We start from the raw sequence: 25,306 nt of genomic DNA on the forward strand, positions 1-25,306 counted from the left end.
GCCCGTACCCCCGAGATCGATACGCGAGGCGGGGGGTCAGAAAATTTTCCGCGACTAGACAAAAGAGGGAGAGAGCCGCGCTCTCGACAATGGGGCGCAGACATTACGTATGCAGCGCCAGAGATGGAGATTCGCTGGCGCATTCCTCCGGTTTTGCTATATGCAGGTCTCTCGTCGGACGCGTGGGAAGGGGCAAATTGCGATCGGCCGATTTGCTTTTCTTTTTTTTTTTCCTTCGCCCTTCGTCAACGCTTTGAAATAAGTTTAATCCTCCCTCTCTCTCGGCGATACAATCCATAAAAAGTTCCACGCACGTATAAGCATAAAACGTCCCAGATGTATATACAGTACGTAAATAAATTTTGTAATCGCACAAAGTTAGTCCAACTCATGGTGTATCAGGGCTGAGCTTCGGTCCCACTTTTCTTCGCGCCCGCGAGGGACACAAATTTACAATGACATCGCAGTCAATGGAGCCGGCGTTTACTGTAAAATTGCAGTCGTATAGGAAACTACAGGCGACCCGCAAACTCGTCAAACGACCCGCTTGAAGGCCGACTCCGAATTAAAAACTCGCGCTAAAGCGCCAAAGTACGGGGACGGAAGAGGGTCGCATGCATTTTTACGCCAGCGCGGTCCTGTGTATATAGACGGGCATTGTTATCGCGCGAGACAAAGGCAAATGTGGCGGAAAAATCGCGGAGAAAAGGCGGTATATAGTACAGCGGCGGAGCAAGCGAGAATGGACCCGTGCCAGAGGATAATAGCCGGCGATCGTACGATGACGAACGGGATGACGAATGCGCGTCCCTCGTCTTCCCGATTGTTCCCCTCGTTTTATTTTATTTTTTACTTGTCCCCCTCCCCCGACCCAATGCTCGGACGGGAACCGATTTTGTTACCCTACACCTTTGGTTTTTCGGAAACTTTGCGTTTTTCGCATCAACCCCGAAATAAAGAGTGGCTACCCGGTAGAGCGTAACAAAAAAAAAAAAAAAAAAAAAAAAAAAAAGCTCCCTGAGAAACGGGGGATCGACATGAAAAGAGCGAGACACGGTACAATACTCGCGTCAGTCTGCGTGTATGCGGGTAGATTTAATTAGCGTGGACCTCGAGGGTTCGACGTTAGCGATAAAAAGGAGCCGGGGGATGAGGATGAAGGGCCAGCTGGAGCGTTAAAGTTAAATGACGGCTGGCGGCCCCTCATTCTTCTCGGCAACCGATGCTTGATAATCCGCGAATAATCCTGCGAGTCTGCCCTCCTCCGCCTGCCCTCTCGATCTCAATGGAACAACTCAGCCACGCCACGGGGCGGACCGTACCACAACCACCCGCGCCGCCGCAGACGCTGTATGCGGCTTAATTGTTGTTACTTCGACGGTTGTATAGATTGGACGAATGTAAATGTACCACAGAATGATCTCTTCCTTTTTTTTTTTATTGCTTTTCGAATCGAGTGTATAGCACCACGTGTACTATAAGCAACCACCCACTGGACGGTCGAGATGCTCGAACGTGTTTAATACAATGTACAAAAGTGCGAGAGAATGTATATTGTTACCGTGCACGGTACGCGTGTCGTGTCCGCGCCAAGGCATAAAAACAACGGATGACGATTTATTGGGGACTATCGGTGAAATTTATCTGAAAAAAAAAATACGCATGTCGGGCAACTCTGCAGTTAATACACGGAAAATTATTATGTACGTATAGCGGGAACGAGTTATTTGCTGCCTATTTTTTTTTTTTTTTTCCAACCTCCTGATTCGTTCTGCAGTTTTATATACACGCACATCGACTCTTGCACCCAAGCTCGTTGGTTGGTTGCGTTTGACGGGCATTGTATTGTTGTTTTTCATCCATCCAGCTTTTTTTTTTGTTTTGTTTTTTGTTGAAAGTTCGAAGGGGAGGCTTTTTGTTTCGATCGGAAAAATTATCGCCATACCGATCGTAGACCGATTTTACGATGGATTTACGAGCAACGAGGGTCGCTATTAAGGCAATCCTCATTTACAGCTGTTCTTGCGATCCCTGAGAAAAGGAATCACCTGCAGCAAGATCACATCGCACACATTGTCATGCGAGACGAAAAAAGCGCGTATACAGAGAGAGAGAGAGGGTTCGGCGAGTATATTCGTACAAAGCTCCCGGGACAGTCGCAACGGCGCATAAAGACACAACAGCGGTTGTACGTATATGTATAGAATATTGGTGGCGTCGAACAATGCGCCGAAACAATGCTACGGAGCGCGGCCGCGAGCGCTCAAGGAGAGGGAGGAAGACGACAACAAGGAGCTTACGACGACGTTGGGCCACGTTGCACAATGTGTATTGTACACCTACATGTATACACGTATACAATGGGTGGGATACACGCGCAGGTTGTTGTTGCTGTTGAGAAGAAGAACAATTACACCACACAGGTCTAACCGAAGAACAAGCGAAAGGGGTAGGTATGCAGGAGCACATGCATGGGAGGGGAAAAAAGCACGCGAGGATGGAAAAAAAAGGGCGGGGGGAGGGTTGCTCCGCTGAAATGTACGAGAGACGAGAAGTGGTAAATTATCGGAGGGGCTTTCTTGCGAGACCCTTGACCACGGGGAAGAGGAGGGGGTCCAAATCTGAATCTGTACGAGGATGTCGGTCTGTGTGTGAGTACACGAGCCAAGTTTCGAGAAGTTTTGATTATGCCGACGGGATAGGCAAAATTCCGGTGACCAGTGGTCCCACACATGTGTACTCGACAAAGGTGTAACCCACCGCCTCTTCCTCCTTTTCCCCTCCGTTATTATCATCTCTCGATCTCCTCTCCGTCTCTTTCACGTATACTGTACAATGTATGCAATGTGTATATAGACATGTACACGTGTGTGTTCAGTAGGTGCGCGCTTGGCTCGCGCGATGTGCTTTATGATTGAAAGAGAGCACTGCACCAAGCACACAAGACCGACAGAGAGAGAGAGAGAGAGAGAGATGAGGCCGGAAGGGAGGAAGGGATGGCCCTATAACAATGCGCGGGGGAATGTCAAGTGGACATTGTTGACGGTGACAATGCCGCTGAAATTGCCGGAGAACAAAGAGGTCTTATGATGACGTTGCTGGCTGGCTGGCCCGGAGAGCGAATTGAGCGGACGCGCAAACCTGCAGCCCTCGCCCCTCTCTACACCTCTTGTCCGCGTCGAGCTTTCGATCTGTCTTTCTGGCGCTAGGCATGTATATATACATGTTAGCGGGTGGTGCGCTGCTTATGAAAAAGGAGTTCCGTGTCAAAGGTATCCCTCCCGCGATCGGTACAGGAGGGGGTTGTACGTGGCTGTGCGTTGTCGGAGTAATCGCTCTCTACCGAGCTTTGATACGCCGCGGGGACGATTATCGGCTCGGGTCGTCAAAACAATATATATACGAGCGGGTCAAGGACTGTCTATAGTTTCGCTACCGTTACACGAGCTTTTTTTTCCTCTCTTTCGTTCGTATTGTAAGTATCATTATCTAATGCGTATGTCCGGATTTCGTGTATTATACATCAGGTGCACTGAGATTTCCCAAAAGCACGCTAGCGTTCGAACAAGAGCTATAGTCTCGGAGAAAAAAGCTTGGAAGGAAGCGAGGAAGGAGGAGCTTGCGGGTATATAAGTAGTACTCATTTCCGAAAGCTCGTGTGTGGCCGTGCGGGGAGAGAGTGTTGCGATGAATGGCGAAAAAATTGAGGGGGTTCCAGCAGCTCGAGGAATCGACAAAGAAAAATGTTTACCTACTCGCGCACGTGTAATTTAAATACAGGAGAAAAAAAAAATTCTCATGCGAGGAACAACGGCGTGGCGCGAGGACATGGAGTTCATCTTTGCGATTTGCACGAGCGGGAGGCGTCTGTTTCATCATTTCAAGACGGTATGATTGAGACACCTTGAGAGTTTTTGAAGCGGAGCTTTTCCGCAGGGGACGCGGCGCGGGTGCGAATTTTTTCTAATCTCAAACATCAGACGAATCGACGAACGGCGGCTGAAGAGGGTGCAAATGGAGACAGACAGTGGCAGAGCAAAGGATGGAGAGGCGCGAGAAGCTCAAAGACAAATAAGAAAGGGGGCAAGAGGGGCGAGTACAAAAGAAACAATTGGTCCAGACGCAGAGGAGGTTTTTGTAGCCAACCTTACTAATATACGAGGAAACTTGACGTTTGAGACCAAAAGATCACTTTGGTTGATTCAACATTTTAATACAAGTCCTTTGATCGGTATGCGTCTCATGATGCGTGTACGAATAAAGTAAAGAAATTAGGTTTTTTTTTTTCATGTGCAATAATTAATTCATGTTTCAATTAATCTAGAAATATTTGTTTCACACTTAAAAAATTCAATTCTCATAGTTTTTTAGCATCAATAATTTTTTTCAATTTTTTGAAAATGATTAATTGTAAGCCTAAATTTTTTTTTAAGTACAATCAGCACTTCTTAATTACAGATCGCTAATATCTGATGATAACAAAACTTTGGCTGATTTTGTAATAAAATGAAAACCGAGTCTCTATTTGTCTAAATAAATAATTGAGTGAAATCCAAATTTTTTATACACGATTGGAATGTAGTACTATCAAAGATAACGAGTTCGCTCTTATGAGTCAAAAAATTATCGAGTTGGCTTTCGGATCATCAAGATTTACACCACAGCGAACACCGAAATTGGCTCTAAAAACAAGTAGAAGATGAAAATTTTAATTTTTTCCGTAACATTCGATTTAGGCTTCGGATTGGCACTTCAACTTTCTTTCAGCAGCAAACTCGACATCGGCCCATATTATACGCTGCAGCGAATTTGCACTAATAACAAGTCCGATTACGGCCCGTCATATGTTTATAAATTACTGATGCGTTACTTGATAGCTATCTCGCTCAGGTGCACAAATATGTACACGTAAATACGTGAATTTGTTAAAAAAACTCGACAGACATTTATCAGTTAACTTCAAGACCGCCTGTTACTTGGTTCTCCAAATCAAAAAAATGATTTGGGCTTTATTCCTGTATTTAATATTTTACATTCCATATGTAAGTGCTGCCGATACAAGTGACGATAATGATTTAACATTGGATCTTATTCAAGTAGTAAGTAAGGATTAACTATAGTATTAAATTTATTGGCGCAATTTGTAAAGGAAAAAAGTTAATTTAGATTTTCAGACATGGACTACGAACTCCACTCGAGGAAGAAGCGAGATTTATAAATATTACTGACCCATCTATTTATGGGTATGATTTCGGACAGCTAACGAAGGTAAGTAAATAAACTTAAATTAGAAAAGTTTTAGCTACAACATCGTTTGGACATTTTTACAAAATGACACAAGAATTAACAAATAAAGTAATATATTATTATTTTCAATAAAAATTCATAGTACAATTCTATGCAAAAAATGTTAAAGTCAACATGATACACGCAGAAAAAAGCTACAGAAATTTTTACTGCAAAAGCAACGGTAAAGTTGAGACTGAAAATTTTAACTATAATTTTTACTGCAATGTTTAGTAAGTTTTACCTTAGCGTTTCAGTAATTTTTTCTTTACAGTAAAATTTATCCGTATTGACTATACTTTTTACCCTAAAACTACAGTAATTTTTCTCCTGATTTAAAAAAAAATGTTACATCAGTGGATGTGTAATAATGTAAGTAACTGTATTAATCACTGATGTAATCTTTTTTTTTAATCAGGGGAAAAATTACCTTAGTTTTAGGGTACAAAAGTACAGCAAATAAGGATAAATTTTACTGTAAAGCTACGGTAAAATTTACTAAATTTCACAGTAAAAACTATAGTTAAAACTTTCAGTCTCAACTTTACCGTTGCTTTTACAGTAAAAATTCCTGTAGCTTTTTTCTGCGTGTATAAATATTGAGTTGTTAGCAACACGTGCACAGGGTATTGGAAAATCGTGGCATATGTAAGAGGGGATACAATAACCATATAACTGTGCAAGCTTTTTCTATCCTTGAACAAAGTGCACTTCGAAATCTGAAATAGTTTATCAGCAGCCGCAGATCATTATTTTGTTCGATATGACGAACTAAATTCGAAATGGACTTCATTTTTTTTTTCATCGGGAATATCTTTGGTTTTGTGCATAGTATCTACAAAACAACATTAAACTGGTAGTATCGTGTGTTTCATAGCATCACGAATATCACAGCACTACGTGTGTTATGCACCCAGCAAGTGTGTTTAGTCATAAGAATAATACATGATGATCTTATTTGTTTAGAGAGGACGGAAGCAAGAGTATACGTTGGGAAAATTCCTTAGAAAAAATTACCATTGGTTTTTAAGTACTTACGATCAAAAAGAATTGGTGGCTATAAGTACCAATGTCTCCCGTACGAAAGAGTCTCTTGTATTAGTTTTATCTGGCCTTTTTTCTTTAACGCCAATGCCGAATCAGTTAACTTTTTGTGTATCAAATACTATTCTAGCGCCATATGCAAATCCAAAGTACGTATTGATTGACAGATTGTCAGAATGAAAAAATTAAAAAAAATTTTCTTATAGATTCACTGAAATTCACACCAAAATACTGAAAAATTCGAAAAAATTTAAGACGGACCTATGGAAATATTCAGACTTTATAAGATACATGGGGAATCAAACTGGATACTCGTTATTTCGTGTAGTGAACTCTACTGTATACTTTCAATCTTTGTTAAAAATTCACGTAAGTAGCATTCTAGAATTAAAAAATACTATGATATTTCATGAAAAAAAAAAGTTTTAATTATTTTTGAAATATTATTTTCAGAAATTATTAAATATAGCACTTCCCAGCTGGTACACCAAAGAAGTATTTGAAACTTTTCGAAACATGTCACGGTTAATGTTCGATAGTTACTCCTTAAATAATCAATTAAAAAGAATCAATGGTGGTATACTTATCAGAAAAATGATTGAAAACATTGAAAAAAATATAAATGATAAGAAGAAAATTTACTTGTATAGCACACATGACTTGACTTTGGCGTCTTTCACAAGAGCCCAAGACGTCACTGGCGCGTTTTACATGCCACCATTTGGTAGCGCTTATGTCGTTGAGAGTTACAAAGATTCAAAACAGAAACGTTACATTAGAGTAAGTAACTATATTGTATTCTTTTCAAATTTGTACTGCTATAAAAACAGTTCATACGAATTGCAGATGTTGAAATGGAACGGAACCACGGACGGTTTTGTTGAACTGGAAATTAACAATTGCTCAAAGTATTGCCCAGTTGATACGTACAAAATTCTCGTGAAAGACGTGATTCCTACGGAGGAAGAGTTAAAAATTTTTAATCCTGATACCTGCGAATCATTCTAAACACCACTGCAAACCTTTAGAAAAATCGTGACAATTTACCGTGTCATCATGATGTACCTCCTTGTTGCATTAGTGCTATCTAAAAAATTTTTTATCTCAGACGCCTTCAGTGAGCGATTTTTTATCATATTTAAAAAGCCTGAATTTTCACTTAAATTTTATAGCATTTAGGTATTTACGACGAAAATAAAGTGGTAGCCATCGTACTGTACTAATATATCTCGTAAGAGAATGTCACTCAAATTTGTATTATCTGGTCTCTTCACTCCAACGCCAATACTAAACGAGGTCTATAAAACGGAACTATAGTTCTATTATATATCTACGGATATTATCTTAACACCATATCAGAATCCAAAGCCAATTTAAATTTGGGTTGTAAGCCCAAGACATCATTGGCACGTTTCCCATTTCGCCATGTGGTAGCGCTTACGTCCTCGAGAGTTACAAAGATTCGAGACAAAAAAATTATCTCCAATTGACTCTTTGTGCCTCTAATGCAGCACTTGCGAAACAACGTTTTATAATTTTTTATCCTTACAACACGACTCAATGCCCAAAAATTTGTTTTGAAAAAAAACTCGTGTACCTTCACACGAACCTTCCAAAGCTGTATCACAGTAGAGTAGCAGCAGCTTTCATTTGCATCCGTAAAAACCGTACTCTGTACAATAAACACACGTGTATAGAGTCGAGCTCGCGATTCGTGATGGAAAAGAATCAGAGAAAGAGCCCACGTACATACATGTATGTGTATGTCGAAGGGGAGTTGCGCCCCGGTATCAAAAGCTTGAATGACGCGTGAACGAAGCGCGGGAGAGCGAAGAAGGAGGCGGAAAAAAGTATCGAGGCGCACGAGGAATCGGGTGAACTTGTGAAAAGAATGTATTCGCTCTCGCAGGGGGAGGACGACGATTACAAAGAGGAAGCAGCGGAGAAAAGGCTTTGTGCCCGCGCGATAATGTATATACACATATATAATATATATAGATGCGTACGCGCATAGACGACGATAATGGGAAAGGAGGAAAGAAATAGTTGATGTGTTTGGATTCTTTCGGGCGAATCGCACGTGTAGGAGTACATGCATCGCTGTTAATTGAATGACGAGAAAATCATCGGGGTGTCATTCATCGGCGCGAGGAGCATTTAAGCCCGATGGCGAGAAAAAGCGGAGAGAGGGGGGACACTGTTCAAAAGCTGGGTTGCAAGGGAAAAAAAAAGAAAGAAAAAGAAAACAATACAATACGGCAAAAATGATGTGTAAGCGAGTACAAAAGGAGTGAGGAGGGAAAGAGAGCGGGAGCACAAAAGAAGTGACTAGGAAAATAGAAACGGAGTAAGACAAAAATACAAAGGGAACAAAAGCGACGCACGGAGGAGAGAGTGGGACTTGAAAGGGTCGAAAAAAACGTGTACCTGCTTCTTCTTTTCTTTTTTCTTGCCCCCCCCCGTCCCCCGGCCCCGCGGAGGAAAAAGAGAAATCGCGAATTTTTCAAGCCCCTTTCGACGCAGTTCAAGTTGTTTGCAAAATCTCTCGACTCCCCGGTTAATGTTACCCATTTGACCAACAAGAGCTTATTCAATCACCCGCAAAACTATCTCTATACAATCTCAAGCAAAAAACGTAAGGTAAACAAAAAAAATTTAATAACAACCAGAAAAACGAGCAAACAAAGAAAAAGCGCTAAACGCCATCCGAGTCGGGGGATGGATTTATTTTTCCCCAATGACAAACGTCTCACTCGCGCAGCGAGAGTCACGGCACCCTATTAATCAAGCCGGCCCATTGTATACGCGCGCGCGCGCGAGCTTTCGCTCCTCGGGTGGTTTCCAGCTATATAACTCCCCCCCCCCACCCGAATATTATCAATACCCACAGAAATGAATCGCTATCGGCGTCGGCCTTTCAAAACTGCTGGATTTAGATAGAGGGGCAGGGGGGAGGGAGCAAGCGCGCGCTTTTCATCAATAGAAGAGTAGACGTCGACGACGACTGTATACCACGTCCGCGGAGGCAGAGAGAGAGAGAGAGAGAGGAAGTAGCGCGCGCGGGCGCTCACAAAACGCTGACGTCGCTTCATCATAACGCCTTTCAAAGCCCATGTGTATGTGCGGCTCTCTATTTCCGCGGGACCCGCGAAGGAGCTTTGCCTTTATGGCTTTTCTTACAGCTCTTTGAAAGCTCGGACCCACCCGCCGCTAAAATCAACTTTTTTTTTCATCGCTCTGTAAACTCGGTGGGTTCTTTTTGTTTTTTGTTTATTTTTTCCCGCATACATTCGAAGCTGATTGATACCAGAAATATTTTGCATCGAGTGTAATTTTTTTTTTTTTTCAACCTTCATACAACTCGGTGTATACAGCTCGTTAGCCCGGCGTTTGTTTGCTGCTGAATGGTATTCTTTTTTTTTTTTCCTTTCTTTCTTTTTTTTCAGCAGCAGACGCGTAATGTAATTTTATACGAATGAATGGCCACATCGCGTAAATATTTCTATTATTTTAAACTTGAAAACAAAAAAATAATAATTTTTTTCGGAAAGTGTTTTGGTTTTCGTCACTAAAAACGAAAATATTCGCCAATTTGCGTCAAATCACATCTCACGTGTTTTTACTACTTATACTGTAATTGCGTTCCAGGGCTAAACAGAGGTGTATAAAGGCTCGTATTAAATAGTGGTCTTTATCGTGGATCGACGAAAACTGTAACCAGCAAGCCATTAAACACGATAGCATCGTCATTATCTTGCGATGAGAAAAATATGAAACACCGGAAGGAGGATATTGTCAAAATAACGAGTGAAATACCAAAACGAACCTTCGATATTTTTTTGTAAATAAAATAAGAGCACTCAATGAAAACAGTGTCAATTGACGGCTCCATTGAGGGCTCAAGGACGCAAGCATCGTCGATTCAATAATATACCATGTTATGTGCCTGTACACACGAGCGGAGTGTCAAAAGGATTTTCAGACGAAAGGACCGAAATCGCTATTCACGCGAATGCAGCTGAAAGGCCTGCCGGGTAATTTTGTATTGTCGAGTGGCGAGTGCAAAAAAGTAGCGTGTCAAAGGGACACAACGTATTGCGGGTATAATCGCGCAGTCGCGAGTGAGGAGTCGCCGTACGCCGTAAATTTTTTTTCCGCTACCTATTTTTTGGAAAATTAACTGCAAAAAACAAGTCATCTATCCATATTGTTCCTACAAGTTGCAAAAAGCTCTCTACGTCATTTCTTGTCCCGAAAAAAAATAATAATAATGTTTAAAAAACACCTAGTCATCGATGAGCGTCGCGCAAAACGCACGCGGTATGGAGCATCGGAGGATGAGTTTTTTTTTTTTTCACCGCCAACTTACGCGCGCCAGTCGTCTTTGCAAATGGGAGACGAAGAACGTGTGTATACAGGAGAAGGGAGTAGGAAAGGGGAAGGTTCCTCTCTGACAGCGTGACGGGCGGACAATGCGCGAGTACAATGCTTTCTCTCTACTGTACTTTGTTCCCGTAGGAGGAATACCTCACTGCTCCTCCGCCTCCTTGAAAGCTCTGCCTTGCCTACACTACTGTACTGCCACGCTACTGTATGATTCTCTCGTCTTGAATGCACCGCACTTTAGCGATGCTTCAACTCTTTTTTTTTTATTTTCTATTTCTTTTTTTATCGTTAGTTTGAAACAATGTTTTTATATGCGTGTGGGTGTGTAGACGAGCTTGAGCTTGCAGCGACAACAGGAGGAGGAAGGTAGCATTAAAGCCCCGGCGGGGGGTCTTCCGATCGCTATTCAAAACTCGGCTGCTCTGCATGCAATGATGATGATGGGGATGAAAAAAAAAACGTAATAAAAAAACAGGCCCGAATTGTCTCGGCAGACTAATTGTATGTGCGTGGACCCGACGAGTGGGAGGATGTAATTACAAAGGAATTGACGATACTCTAATCGAGGGTATACCTAATTGTCATTTTAACGTTGATTTGTTGGGTCTGGAGTGTACGATAGGGGGATTTTGTGGAAAAAGTGGGAGACAAAAGTTATAGTTACCAATTGATAATGTTTTGAAGGGGGGGAAAAAAAATTATCAATGGAAATTAAAAAGTGGAGGGAATCGGGAACGAGCGTCGGTCAGGAAGCTGCGGGAGATAAACAAGATCTCGCACCGACTGAAAGTTGGCGGTATAGAAGTACGGTCGAGCCTCGTGCGGGGGAGCTACTTTGGAAAAAGTTCACTTTTGGTTTTTTGTCGAGATGTAAAACATACATTTTTCCAGTATTTATCGTATGTATAGAGTAATAAACATGTTCCTTTTCGATTGAGTGTTGTATTTGTTTCTCGATAAACATTAAAAAGGTTTGCTGATGATAGTAACAATTATTTCGACAGCCCAAAACAAACAAAAAATAATAATAATCGCATCTGCGATAAAGATGATACATTTATCGTCAGGCAAGAGTATACTAGTGGCCTCGTTTTTTATTTCTTCGGATGGAGAAGAAACGTAAAATCTCCTCTGTAAATTTATTGCTTTCAAAGCTGTTTGAGGCAGACACGAAATTCTCTCGATCAAACTGCAAACTTCTTCATCACGTGACATTTCTAAGGTAAGCAAGTCCAAGCCATCATCATATGGAAGTCATAAAAAAAGACCAAGTCTGGCTGTATAGGCAACTACACCTGCAGTAAAAATCCAGGGTCGCATGAAAACACGTGTATAACAGCATCCGCACCCTCATCGGACAAGCAAGATGATAATGCTCCCTTATCACACGCGTCGACGTCAGCGGCACCGGAGACGCGTGCGCGTGCCCGTGAGACAATGAGCAAACTACTTACATATTATGCCGCGATTCACAAAGTAAAATATATAGGTAAGTAAGGCACGTCCAATGAATTTGCTTCCGCCAGTTTAACGAGACGCGTCGTCGTCGTCGTGAAGGCTTTGGCTCACTTTGACGGCGTTTTGAAATTCCTAAGTCGCGCGCTCGCGCGGTCTAATCTCTATATAGTGTGACTTCCCGGCCGGCAATAGATGTGTGGGTGTCTGATGGCCACGTAAGTTTTTTCATGTGTCTTGTAACTCTGCGGATTTCTTTTTTTCCGCGCTCCAAAGTTTCCTCGTTCGGACATGTATACTTATCCCCTGGACTTTTCGAGAATCGTCTTCTTACGTCAATTGTTCAACTGTTTCAAGTTATGAATTGTTCATGATATACGCGCGGTATGCTTGAAATTTTCAACCTGTCAAATATAATATATATCATGTATGTGTTGGTTACACAGAGTTATTATTACAATGGGTTAACTGGTTATGTTTGAAAAATATTTATAATTTTCATTGAATTATATGGCCAACATCGAAACATAGCTTTCAAAGGAACGCGACAATTTTTCTTTTGGAAAAATATCCAATTTGCGGTCCAAATGTTTTCTCGTAACTGGAATTTAGGGATTCACAAGAGCAAGACAAACCAATGTTAAATAATATATTGTATTGCTCTTGAAAAATATTGAAAAAACGAGCCTTGTCTTGTTACTGAGTCAGAGTATCTTGTATTGGTTTTGTATTGTCTTGGTATTCGCAAATTTTTGTGAAATGACAAATATACTACAGACACTCTTTCTTTTTATCTTATATTTATGTTATGTATTGGTAGAAGAATCATTAACGAGTACATCATAATTTATCAAAAATGGCTAACGATGTATTAGGCCAATTAGCTTTGTCACTTATTATAGAGCGTTTATTTTCTCAATCAGCACTTATTTTGACAAACACAAAAATATCATTGAAGAGCAAAACTATGAAAGCTTTGAATTTGGTAAATTTATGTACAAAGAGTTCATTAATATTTTTTAATAAATAATTGTTAAATTATTAAGTAACAAAAAGATCAAGTTTGGCGTATTAATATTTATTTTTTTGTTGAATTCGTCCAAATTTACTACACGCACGGAAGGTCAATAATTTTTGTCAAGACAGTATTCTTGAGATAGATATTGGTATTGATATTGTCTTAAAAATTTGACTCGCATTTTATATTGAATATTGTAACCCAAGACAATAACAAGATTACTCTTAACTCTTGTGAAGCCCTAATTACTGGACGAAGAAATCCAAATCAGGTGGTTCGTATGTATACAAATGACGCAATAAACAATAAAAACAGATAATGTTCAGGGTATGATATTCTCGTCGAAGCATTGAAAGCATTTACTGTACGCGCGTTGTTGCACGACACGAGAGACAATTAATGTAGATAATTATACGCAAAAAAAGAGGAATACTGCAGGAAAATCATCCAAACAAAAGGTGCCGTATCATATTTTTTTCGTTTTTTTTTTTATTACACGTATATATATGTGTATTTGAAAAACACACAACTTGTCGCGAGATAACGCGAACTGCGCGCACCTTTAAAAACTTTCCATGACACGCGATTTGCACGATTCTCGATTCGTTTTTTACCGACGCGATTTCCAAGCGAAAAATCAAAAACACTGCAATGAAAGAAAAAAAATAGAAAAAGCCTCGAACTTCCAGTCGGGAAGCAGCGGCCAAGGCGAAACTGCCGACCTTGACATTTTGGGTCTCTGTAAATACATCCTCGATTAGCATGAATTCCACACTCGCGCTCCCGTCCCCCACCCGAACGGCCAACATTTCCATACCCGACAAAGCCTAAAGCGTAACGATGAATCACCGACAGATCGAGGAGTCCCGTGCCGATCCTCGTTCTCCTGGCCATCGTAGTCGCTGCAACAGCGCCGAGCGAGGGTAGGATCCTCGGGCAGTGCGAGGCGGCCCAAGCGCTGGCGATAGCCGGGGTCAGCCGGAGCTTCGTCAGCAACTACGTATGCATAATGAAGAACGAGAGCGGCATCAACACGAGCAAGAAGACGGGGCCGGGGCACAAGTCCAGCTACGCGTACGGGGTGTTTCAGATAACGAGCGACGTGTGGTGCAGCGCTTACAGGAAGGGCGGCAAGTGCAACGCCAAGTGCGACGACTTCCTCGACGACGACATACGGGACGACATCGAGTGCGCCAAGAAGATCCAGGCGGCGAGGGGCTTCCAGCACTGGAAGGGCTGGACCAGGGGGTGCAAGCAGAAGCAGCTGCCCAACGTCGCGCCCTGCTTCGGACACGGCAAAAGGAGCGCCGACGGGGAGCCACTGTTAACGATCGCTTCGGAGGTCAACTAAGCTTCATACTTTTCGTACCGTAGTTGCATGGGGAATCAACGATGAGGCTAATTTTTTTTTTTTTTTTTTTTTTTTCAATTATGTTTGAATAAACATATCGAGCTGCACGATGCATGAGTGATTTTCATTGAAAAGAAAAAACATTTGTCCTTTTTCCAGTTTCCGTCGTTTCAGCCCAATCTGAAGAAATTTGATTTTAACTGTGATTTATTGATGCCAAGGGTAGATTTCGTACTTTTACAAAATGAAAATACAAACAGTAAATTTTACATAGGATGTCGCAAATTAATACATTGTAAACGCCACAATCAAAATAACTTTTCTTCCGCAAATATAGCCAGAAAGCGCTATAGTATATATAATTGCAGTAAAGACATCATATAAAACAAGATACAAAATTTCTATGGTAACAATAAATCCTTATATGTACGCTCGTTTGTAACTTATTTATCTCTCTCTCTCTCTTGATTTTGATAGTATATTAATTGTGGTGATGTGCTTTAAATGAGTCATGCGAATCCCTCATTCTGATGGATACTATGGAATTTCGTCTCGGAGTTTCGTTGCTCGTTGGAAAAAGGCAAAGAAGCACGTGGCATACTAAAGTCAGACCGGGGGAAGCGCTCGGACCTGCGCAAGTCAAGGGAAGCCAAGTACTTATCCTTCGAGAGTTGAGTAATGTTCAAGCACAGTGACGTCGATCGAAGTGAAATTGATCCCTCGAGTGTCGATTTGAATGATCGAGTAGAAAGTCACTGGACGAAAAAAACCTTTCTTTTTTTTTTTCCTTCCCCGCGAATCTCACGTTTCGTTACGTAAAGACGTGAAGAACAAAGCAAGCGAAATTACTCGCGAGCGAGTAGGAGATCGATTAAAAGGCGCTTTTTTCCAAAGTACCGCGCGAAAGAAGAAAAAGTCCCAAAGTGTCCAAGTATATAAGTATAGGAGAGAGAAGTAACGAGCGCCGAGCCGAAAGGCAAAAATCGTCATCATCCTCAGTGAAAGTAGCCCTGTGAGATTGTGTTACACGGACACCGGTCAGATAATAATGTCGATCGAGGGGGGTATGCAACGTGCGCGCGCGCGTCTCTCGCCAATTTAAATATCTGCGGCGAAAGTGTTTTACATCTTCCCTTCTCTTTTATTATTATTTTCCTCGCTCGTTTCTCCGCCGCTCCGGCAAAGTCCGCTGCCAAGATTGGATTACCGATCCTCCTCCTCCTCCTCCCCCGTTTTTTTCTTCTTCTTCTCGCTTCACGCGCTACGTTCCCGATTCGTTTTCATTTGTCCACGGGGCACAGTTGCGATAAAAGATTTTTTTTTGTTCGCAGCAACAAGAGAGCTCTCGAGCAGGCACCAAAGACGCACTTTCGAATGATGAATGCCGCGCGCACGGCTAATCCGAAATCGCAATCATACCGCGAAGCAACGGCGATTCGTTGGACTCGAGTTGAATGAAAGAGCTGCAGTGTACGATCGGCGCAAAGAGACGTCTTGGGTAGAGAAGGAAGAAAAAAAAAAAAATTGCGCAAGGGCCAACTCTCTGCCAGTGATGCGCGACTCCTTCACTCGCATGTACGACTAATGCGCGGATCGTAAAGCCGCGTATCGTAGATCGGTGTACGAGGAAAAACTTACGAGACCCAATGGGGATTATTGATTATGGGTTGTTGTTGGCCAGTCGGTGGAAAAACTTTTTTCGAGATGGTACACCTGTACAAGCTCGAGCACATTTTAAGATTTTATGCCCATCTCGTTAAACTGCATTGAAAAATCGTAGGTACAGATATCCGCACGTGTGTGTTACAAAACGATCGAGTTGCGCAACCATGACTTATATACATATATATATATATATATATATATATATATATATATATATATGTACTAATTTAGATTTTTCCGTGTTTTCGATTTCGTCATTGCCACGGTATATGTTATTTATTAGACGCGCGGAAAGAGATGCCCAGTATGGATTTACGCAAAATCATTACTTCACCGTCTGTAAAAGACAAGTAGAAAGCAGGTATAAACGCGCACGTCCGATGTCGATATTAATATTTTGCCAAATGAGCGAAAACTCGTGTGAAAACTGGTGGGATTCATCGACACCTGCTCTCGCAGTTAGGTGCTTACGTAACCGGTTACGGAAATTACGAAAAAAATGCCCTTAAACGACAATTTAAATTCATACCTTGAGGTCTCCATTAACTTGAATAATAATAATAATAATAGTAATAATATTCACGACGTCGATCTTATCCGAGGGAGAGACCCAAAAGAATTACCATAAATACACGTGGAGAAAGAAAAAAAAGAATGAAAAATAACGCTGCCGAAAATTATCTCGTTCCCCCAAAACTGTAGAGACAGGCGAAGGGTAATTTGATGTAAAACGGCTGCGCTGATGAAATAATCATGGGGTGCTCGTGAGGTACCAACACCGTAATATGGACAGCGCGCGTCGACGCGTCTTTTCTCACGGTAGTTTTTAATGGCTGCGCTTCGTAAGACTCGGTATCGATAGTTGCCGATTTTGTAAGGCTAAAATTCATTGCACCTATTTCTATTTCTTTTTTTTTCCAACTTGTGACGAAATATTATTAACAAGCAGGTACTTCAAGTTGTCTTAAAAATTTAGAATTAAGTATACTTGCAGTGTAAAACATCATTCGACATTTAAAACCCGTGGACGATATAAATAAACAAATGGCGAAACAACGACGGAAAATTTATTTCCTTGTCCCCGAAAACTAAACGTGCTGCTGTAAAAAGCTCGAACTGTCCAACCTCGTGCATCACAAAATCTCATTATACATACGGTACACCCGGACTTTAGCAAAATCACTCGCGCATCAGCGATCGCTCTTTCCTCTATATATAGCACCAAAACAACAAAAAACACACACAAATGCACGCAGTAGCAACAGCGATGACGAATCTCACGCGTGCACCACGAGATCGACACCTGTCTGCGGTAATAAAAAAAAAAAAAAAAAAAAAAAAAAAAAGGAAAAAAGATATGTGCGCGTGCATGTGTGCACGCGTAAGTTTATGTACATATAGTAGCGCGAGCGCGTGCTAAGTGCGCTGCACGTGCACACCTTTCACTAATGGCGGAAGTGAGCATCTGAGAGGGACCCCTTCGGGTCATCGCGACGCGGTCGGACGATCCGCGAGAAGCCACCGGTGTAACTTTGATAATGGCGCTCGGACAAGGAAAACAGTTTCGGCTGTACCTCTGTTTCGTGAACTGTTGCAATGGTACAGTTGACGAGAATAATATAAATTTGAAAAACTGTAGCAAGACTGTACGGTGTGCGATAATCCTGCGCGGGACACTACTGCAGTGTGTAAAGATAGAGGAATTTTTATGCAGGAAGGTAGTGTGGACCCAATACTGGACCATCAGTCCCGTATTTAGGAGTAATGTTACGAATATGACACAAAAGAAAGCGAAAAACAAAAAATCTCCCTTTGCAAATTAAATAAGTAAGATTTAAAAATATTCAAATTCAATGAAAATTGCAGGATAGATATTTGTATGAATCAATTAATTATCTTTAAGGTAATTAAACTTTAGAAGGAAATTCTTTTTTTATTTGTATTATTATAAAGTTGAGTAGTTTGTTTATTCTGTCCAATAATGGCAGTGTTAAATTTTAATACTTATTTTGTTTCCTTGGTCAAAACAACCTCAAAATTGTGTAGAGTGGTCGAGTATTGGGTCCTCTACCTTACTTATAAGGGGGAAACTATTCCACAAAAATCACAGTAAGTACGACCCAAAGTTGCATAACAATAACAAAAGGTGTCTTTAAAACGTTCATACGATTCGCGCCCGAAACAAAAGCAACAACGCACACGCGTGTGGCTCCCCCCCTCTAAGCTATAGCTCATTACTCACTTGCACAAAGTTGCGTTACTTCATTTCAATTTTACTTCGTCGGCCGCTACGTGTGGACGCGGTGCTTAATACCACAGGTGCACGACGAGAAGAAGAGTTCGCCGATCGGGAATTAATGGTCCGAGCGCGCGGCATGAGGGAAAATTAGGTCTTGCGAAAGATATGTTTTTTTTTCAGCCCTCGTATAACGTTAAGTCCCGCGCGGAGATTCGCGGCTCCGCTTTTCCGAGACGCTATTCGTTACACGGGCGTGTGCACGCGGGTCCGCGCGAGAGACGTTTGCCGAAATGTTTCCCAAGACGCGAAAATGATACGTTTATAACTGCACCGGTGTCCCACAGATTCTGTTCTCTACAACTGCGTGAGTCGCGCAATATGTCGCGATCGATTTTTTTTAATTTTTCGGCCTATTATGCACAGGGTCGGAAAAGTGAAATAAACATTTTACGAAAGAAGTAGTATAGATACGTTGTTTCTAATCGACACCAGGTGACGATCATTTTCCTTTTCGCTCGACTGTTATACGGTTTATACGACACGAGTCGCAAATCGAGGGAGTTCAACCGGTTGTATGTAGAATTAACAATGAGAATCGGACGAGAAATTAAATTTTCATTAACGTAAGAAAGTGCATTATCACGTCGCTTTTCTTCGCACAAAAAGTTTGGAGCTTATCATTATTTGCTCGTCAGCACAAATCGATCGATTAATTCTTGTAATAGAAGATAGATGAACTTGAGCGTATGGGGCAAAGGATATTTTTTTTCCAGCACCGAAACATCTTTTGGGAGGAAGGAAAAAAAAAGACAAACTACGATATAAAAGGTACTTCCAGTGAAGATATAAATATAGGCACATAATGTATACGCGCTCGCACATACATGTATACATGCACACACAAAGGAGAGAACGGAGAAATTCGATCTGAGAATGTATACGTGTATGTATGTATACGTAGAAGCTTCAATAGAGTATAGTGACCCCGGCAAAGGTCGTACCCGAAGAAAGTGCGCACCGGTGCTCTTTCGCCAAAGAAGCCGATCCTTTTCCTCTTCGCTTGGGTGTACATACGTATACCTGCTTGCATAGGGACAATCTCGGCCGTCGATCTTGTCCGCCGCTTGTGTTTTATACGTATATAATAGATCGACTGTTGTTTTCCGGGATTGTTTGGCTTCGGGCTTGTGTATACACCATTACTTATGTACCACGGAGTTGAAATTTCGTAGTCTTCTTTTTTTTTTTTTTTTTTTTCCTTGTTTCGTTCGGGTTTGATGGATGGCGGTAAGTCACGTTATCCATGATTTCTCGGGAGAATTGAATGGATGATCGAGAGTTAATCGCGGGGCAATAGTTTGGTTTGTTTATTATTTTTTACTCGATTTTTTGGGACGAATTTTTTTTAACTATACGAGAAAAGTGCACGATATGCCTACAACTATTGCGAATACGAGATTCATTAATTTTTCTTTAAATAATATACTTTGATGAGAATGGACACCAAATCATTTTTCAAGCAAATCTCGAAAAGCTTGAATTATATTCACACTCTGACCTCGTTATCCGATTCAGATTGTGGGCAAAAACTTGGAGTTGTTACGAGGTAAAAGTTGGGTAACAAGACTTTGCAGTTGGTCACGAGTCGTTAACGAGTTGATGTTTTTTTTTGTTCCTTTTTTTTTCAACAATAGAAAGCTCAAGGGTTTGAGATTTTTTTTCCCAATCAGATGTATCCAAAGTTCTTGTACGTAATGGTACCACAACTCGATCGATGCGTGTATATATAACAATTGTATTGAAATAACGATAATTACTACACTTAACAGCCGGCAGAAATAAAGGGTGAAGTAATAAACACTTGTTTGAAAAAATTATTTATCATTTATTAATAAATCGCCTTGATAATCGATTAAAAAATGAATGAATCCAATATCACGTTATTTCCAACCACAATCTCAAAAACGATACCAGAACTGTCATAAATATACAGATAAACAAAAAGAAACAAAGAAGCAACTCTGGCTAGACAGTATTCTCACCATCTTTCTCGCGGGGAATAAAGAGTCAAAACAACAATGACGCGCGTGTAATACTGTGTGTAACCACGTCTATACATACATCTATACAGATCTTAAATTGAAAAAAAAGGCCTCGGGAAAGAGCTGGCTCTCACATCGGCTTCTGTCCTCCCGCCCCTTTTTGATCGCCATCGGTACATTAGAGAAACTTTGCGCCATGCGAAATATCATGTTTGTGTTTATTAGAGTTTGATTCATCCTCCAAACACATTTGCCGATGTTACGTGATCCTTCCTCTCTCTCTCCTTTCACCTCAAAGTCGTATACTCGCGCATTGCAAAATTTTTCAAAAACAACTTTCAAATTTTATACCCAACACGCGTTACAGGCCGAAAAAAAAAGAAAATGTGACATCTCGATTAAAAATTTTCGAAACAATGAAACGCACGAAGAAAAACAGAAAAAAAAGTCTCGATGAACGGAGCACGATTTCCACGAGCAAGTATAGAAGTAAAAAAGGAACGACAAACGAAATTAAGCATCGCCAAGCGGGTCGCTGCAATCCATCCGACATTACGCAAGGGGATCGAAAAAAAGAAGCAAAGGCGATTGCCGAAAATGTACGTGAGAGGCGAGCTCAAGCGAATCCAACTTGGTGTATGCATATGGAGGTGTATGTACACGTATGGCGTGTACAGCGATGGCTGTGGAAAAAATGTCGCGTTGTTCCTCCTCCGAGGAAGGAAAAGAAGACGATACTTGCACACTCAACGCATAGAGGACGAGAGGCAGGAAGCCTTTCTCCGGGAGGATTTTCATTTGCACGCACACGCGTATACAATGATGTACATGCCTCTATATAAGTACCTGTGACACACACGGCACGGAGATATAGATATATATAGAGCACTCCTCGCGAGGCGATTATATATTACACCTATATATACATGTGTACGACTACCGTCTCTGCATGGGAAAATGAAAGAAGACTTTGCGCTTCCGATATAAAATAAGTACGTATACGAGGTACACACGTGTGACTTTATAATATGAAAAATGATAACTCGTACATATACAACTCCTATATTTATACGCATGCAGTATAAACGAGCATCCTCGTAACATCTTAATCCAAAGGATGAATGCACGAGAGCACCAATCCAAGCAGATTTCTCACGAGTGTACGCGTTATAGCTTGTAAAATGTATATAAATTTATATAAGTGCATGTATATATGTACTTTCCTTGCGGCTGTTGGAGATGTCGTTAACGTGGACGAGCCATTTCTGTAATGAGTTGCTGCACGCGTGTATTTATCGAAGGTGCAATCACGGGGTTATTGATAAAATGGCAATGTTTTATCATCATCAAGGGAAGCGTAATATATACATACGTATTGATCTTTGAAGGAACGAATTGTAATTTTAAAAAAACAATTAATCCTCAATAATCGTAAGTGCAACGATTTAAAAACGCCCTTAATCGCAACAAAAGGCGAGAAAACAATCAAATGTGGCAATCCAAAAAGCCATTATCCAAAACCATAATCTAGAACGCGGGCGCTCACGTCTTTCGCAGTTTCTTTTTTTTGTTTTTTTTTTCCTCAAAAGAGCCAGCCGCGCTTCCTTCTGCAAGTTTACACGTACACGTAGGTATACACGTTGCCAACGATAAGTAAGTAAGTATAAGCAATGTGGGTATAGTAGGCGAGTTTTGTAATTGCAGGAAAGTTTCGACCTACAAAACGCGTTTGGCGTCCGTCGTCGTCGCAGTCGCCTGCAAAATTATATACGCCGCGTCTTACCGCGTACATACGACTTCAACAAACACATGCACGGGCACCTGTGCTGCGTACCACAGTGTCATAATACGTGCGTACGAGTAGCTTTAAAAAAAAAAAAAAAAAAAGTAAGAAAAAAAAACATACATCTACGAGCAAAGGCTTAAAGGAAGATAAGTCCGTGCAAGCGAACCCCGAGGTCACGGGTCATCAGAATTCATCGGCTGTGATGAATATGCGCGCCCGTACAGAGAGAGAGAGAGAGAGAGAGTATAAGCATCAGGTGCAGCATTACGCTATATTGCAGCTAACGCGTCTTTCTTCGCCGGATTTCATGTATATACACGGGAGTCATCCTGTGTGTATAATATATATTATATATACCCTATGGTACTGTTGTGTACCAGTGTGTGTGCGGGCAAGAAGAGGTAACGTGTAGACACGTAGGTACAGAGACAGAAGCTTGTGCAACCGCGTGGTAGGTGCTTTATACCGCTGTGTGCTCCGCTTTCCCGCGTGTCTAATATATATATATGAGCAATTTGCGTAATAGCGGCGTGAGAGTAGGTATAATATAGAAGAGATGCGATGGAGAAAATTCGCGCGGGGATGCGGTAGCTGCAGCTACGTGGTGTGTTGTAGACCAGCGGAATTAAGGTGCCGCAGTGCACACGCGGGCATGAGTATATTACATGGGTACAACAGGAGAGAGAGAGAGGACCTGCTTCCGCGTTTGCAGCTCTAGGGTGACGTAAACCAGGTGGCCGGTGTGCCTTTTTTTTATTGAGAGATTATGATTTCTTTGATGCGCGCGGCTCCATGGAGGATGATGATGGTTGCACGAGACGCTCAGGAGGATGATTTTACAATTTTTTTTTTTTTTTTTTTTTTTTTTTTTATGAAAGATTCTTTTGATAATTTTTCCAATGGATGTGTATGTAGCTTTGGTTGTTACGAAGCTGCGTATGATAATTATTCCAAGGTATAATTATCATACGCATTGCCGAAGCGCGTGAAATGATTTTTAGATGTTGAATTTTTCGAAAAAATTGTGACTCAAGTCAGGCGACGAATAACTTTGAAACTATTGCTTTTCATTCGTATGGAAATCTCGTTGATTGTTCAAGTGTTTTTGTGCTTCCCAAGTACCGATACCACGCGTAAAAATTGAAATTTCTAAAACAACGAGTGTTGAATCAATATTAGGCTTAAAAAAATGGTTTTCAACCGAGTTTTCCAAGGTCAGACTGAGTCCGTGTGACGAAAATCGGCTAATGCTTTTCTGGAAAACACGAGCGACGAGAGGTACGGCAAACAAGAACACGCGCACCAAAGCCGATCACAAGCTGATGTGGAGACAATGATACGCGTTCGGATTATGCAAAATAGGTGAGGTGTGATTTCAAGGCCAACTATATACCGCCGTGATCCAGTATTACGGGTAATCCTTAAATTTCGTGAAAAGACGCAGGTGTATCGTCGAAGCGGAAAATTAGCGCGTGTGGTTTAAAACAAATATTTGACCGGCAAACTCTCTCGTACGGCGTATACACCTAATGGTTCGAGGTACAAGGGAGCGTCCACCGCAAACAGCTGTCTTACAATTTGATCAACATGTTTTTTTTTTCTTTTTTCTTTTTTCGCGTACCTAAAAAGAATTATTAAAATAATTGTTCTAACTTTGCTTGTGTGGATGAAATTATTTCTAGTTTACGTAAAATCCACGCAAAACTCGACGTGAGACTGTGTGTACCTGATAAAGTATTATTAAAAAATTCAATTAGCCCAACTTTCTCCACCACGGTAATCTAATAATTCACGGATCAAGTGCGCGTAATTTATGCAAGAAAACACACATACGTGTATTATATTGTACGAGCCAGGTATTAAAAAAAAAAAAATCCACGCAGCTAATTTTTATGCGAGATAATGGTTATTATTTCATTACAGATAAACGAAAGCTCTTTCGCAGTTGCATTATACTTTAACTCCGATGGCTATGAAATCGCGAATACGTATTCATCTGCAGGTGTATATGTACAAACAGCACAGATTGGTATATAAGGTAATAAAAAAAAATTGCACACGGCTCGCAAGTGCATCATTACATGTATGGGCACATAGTACTAATCCACTAATGGTGTACGTATTATACGTACGGTGGGACAACGTGCATTAAGGAGGAAGACACCTACGACAAGTCTACTCGCAGCTACTCGCGTATGTATGTACTTACGCACGAGCAGGAGGCGAAAGTTTCCTGCCTGCGAGGCTTATCGAAAAAAGAAATTCCCTTTATTCGCTCCTTTGCACTTGCGTGCTTTTATTGTGATGTTGAATGCATTTTGTTGAGAGTTGGGGGATTTTTGTTTTTTTTTTTTCGTTTAAAAATCAATCACGGAATAATTATTGAGATCTTGAGTAGGCGTTGGAAAACATTGGTTAAAAACGTACTTTTTAGGATTGCCGAAATGTAACGTTTCTAAGATTATTTAGATAACAATTATACATTACTTTCCGTACAAAAAAAAAAAAATCACCGTCTTGAAATAAAAATTTGTACTATTATAGCGAATTTTAAAATTTTCTAAAATTATCATAGACAAATACTTCTCAAACGTTTTGAAGAGATCGCAAAAGTATCCATTAATTTGGCCATTTTTAATGACTTGAATTTTGTGAAAACGCCAGAAATAACTTTATCAGACACACCCAGTTCAAACAGTCAATATTAACACTTTGACGTCAATATCAAAATCTGCACGTGTATACCTAATAGTATTCAAAAACACGATGATCTGTCGGCGTGATCGCACTACAAAATCAGGTCACCTCTCCATCAAACTATTAAGTTGTTCTATAAAAAAAAAAAAAAAAAAAAATCGCTGATGCGAAACGATCTTGTATAGGTAAAATATGACGTTTACTACAACTTGACACCTATATAATATACAGATAAGATCGGCAGACGAGTAGCGCCATCGGCGTTGTTCGGTAGCTATTATAACTTTCTCGGTCGATTTGTAGACTCCTCTTAAAAGTAAAAAAAAAAAACTTATTT

The 25,306-nt window shown here is 40.9% G+C and overlaps 2 protein-coding genes across 2 annotated transcripts; both read left to right on the forward strand.

Moving 5' to 3' along the window:
* Nucleotides 1-4,997: 4,997 nt before the first annotated feature.
* LOC106645904 (prostatic acid phosphatase-like) lies at nucleotides 4,998-7,338 on the forward strand. Its single transcript, XM_089597491.1, has 6 exons — nucleotides 4,998-5,099; nucleotides 5,167-5,268; nucleotides 6,253-6,479; nucleotides 6,537-6,699; nucleotides 6,784-7,110; nucleotides 7,177-7,338. The coding sequence occupies exons 1-6, from the start codon at nucleotides 4,998-5,000 to the stop codon at nucleotides 7,336-7,338; spliced, it is 1,083 nt and encodes a 360-aa protein (XP_089453617.1).
* A 4,922-nt stretch (nucleotides 7,339-12,260) lies between these two features.
* Nucleotides 12,261-14,609, forward strand: LOC106646602 (lysozyme c-1). The gene is made up of 2 exons (XM_014362670.2): nucleotides 12,261-12,389; nucleotides 14,045-14,609. Exons 1-2 carry the CDS (start codon nucleotides 12,367-12,369, stop codon nucleotides 14,538-14,540), a joined length of 519 nt encoding a protein of 172 aa, XP_014218156.2. The 5' UTR covers nucleotides 12,261-12,366; the 3' UTR covers nucleotides 14,541-14,609.
* The last annotated feature ends 10,697 nt before the right edge of the window (nucleotides 14,610-25,306 follow it).

The sequence above is a fragment of the Copidosoma floridanum genome, unplaced genomic scaffold, assembly GCF_036245765.1.
Source record: "Copidosoma floridanum isolate Cflo_tuat_1 unplaced genomic scaffold, Cflo_Japanese_pri ptg000032l, whole genome shotgun sequence".
Classification (NCBI taxonomy): domain Eukaryota; kingdom Metazoa; phylum Arthropoda; class Insecta; order Hymenoptera; family Encyrtidae; genus Copidosoma; species Copidosoma floridanum.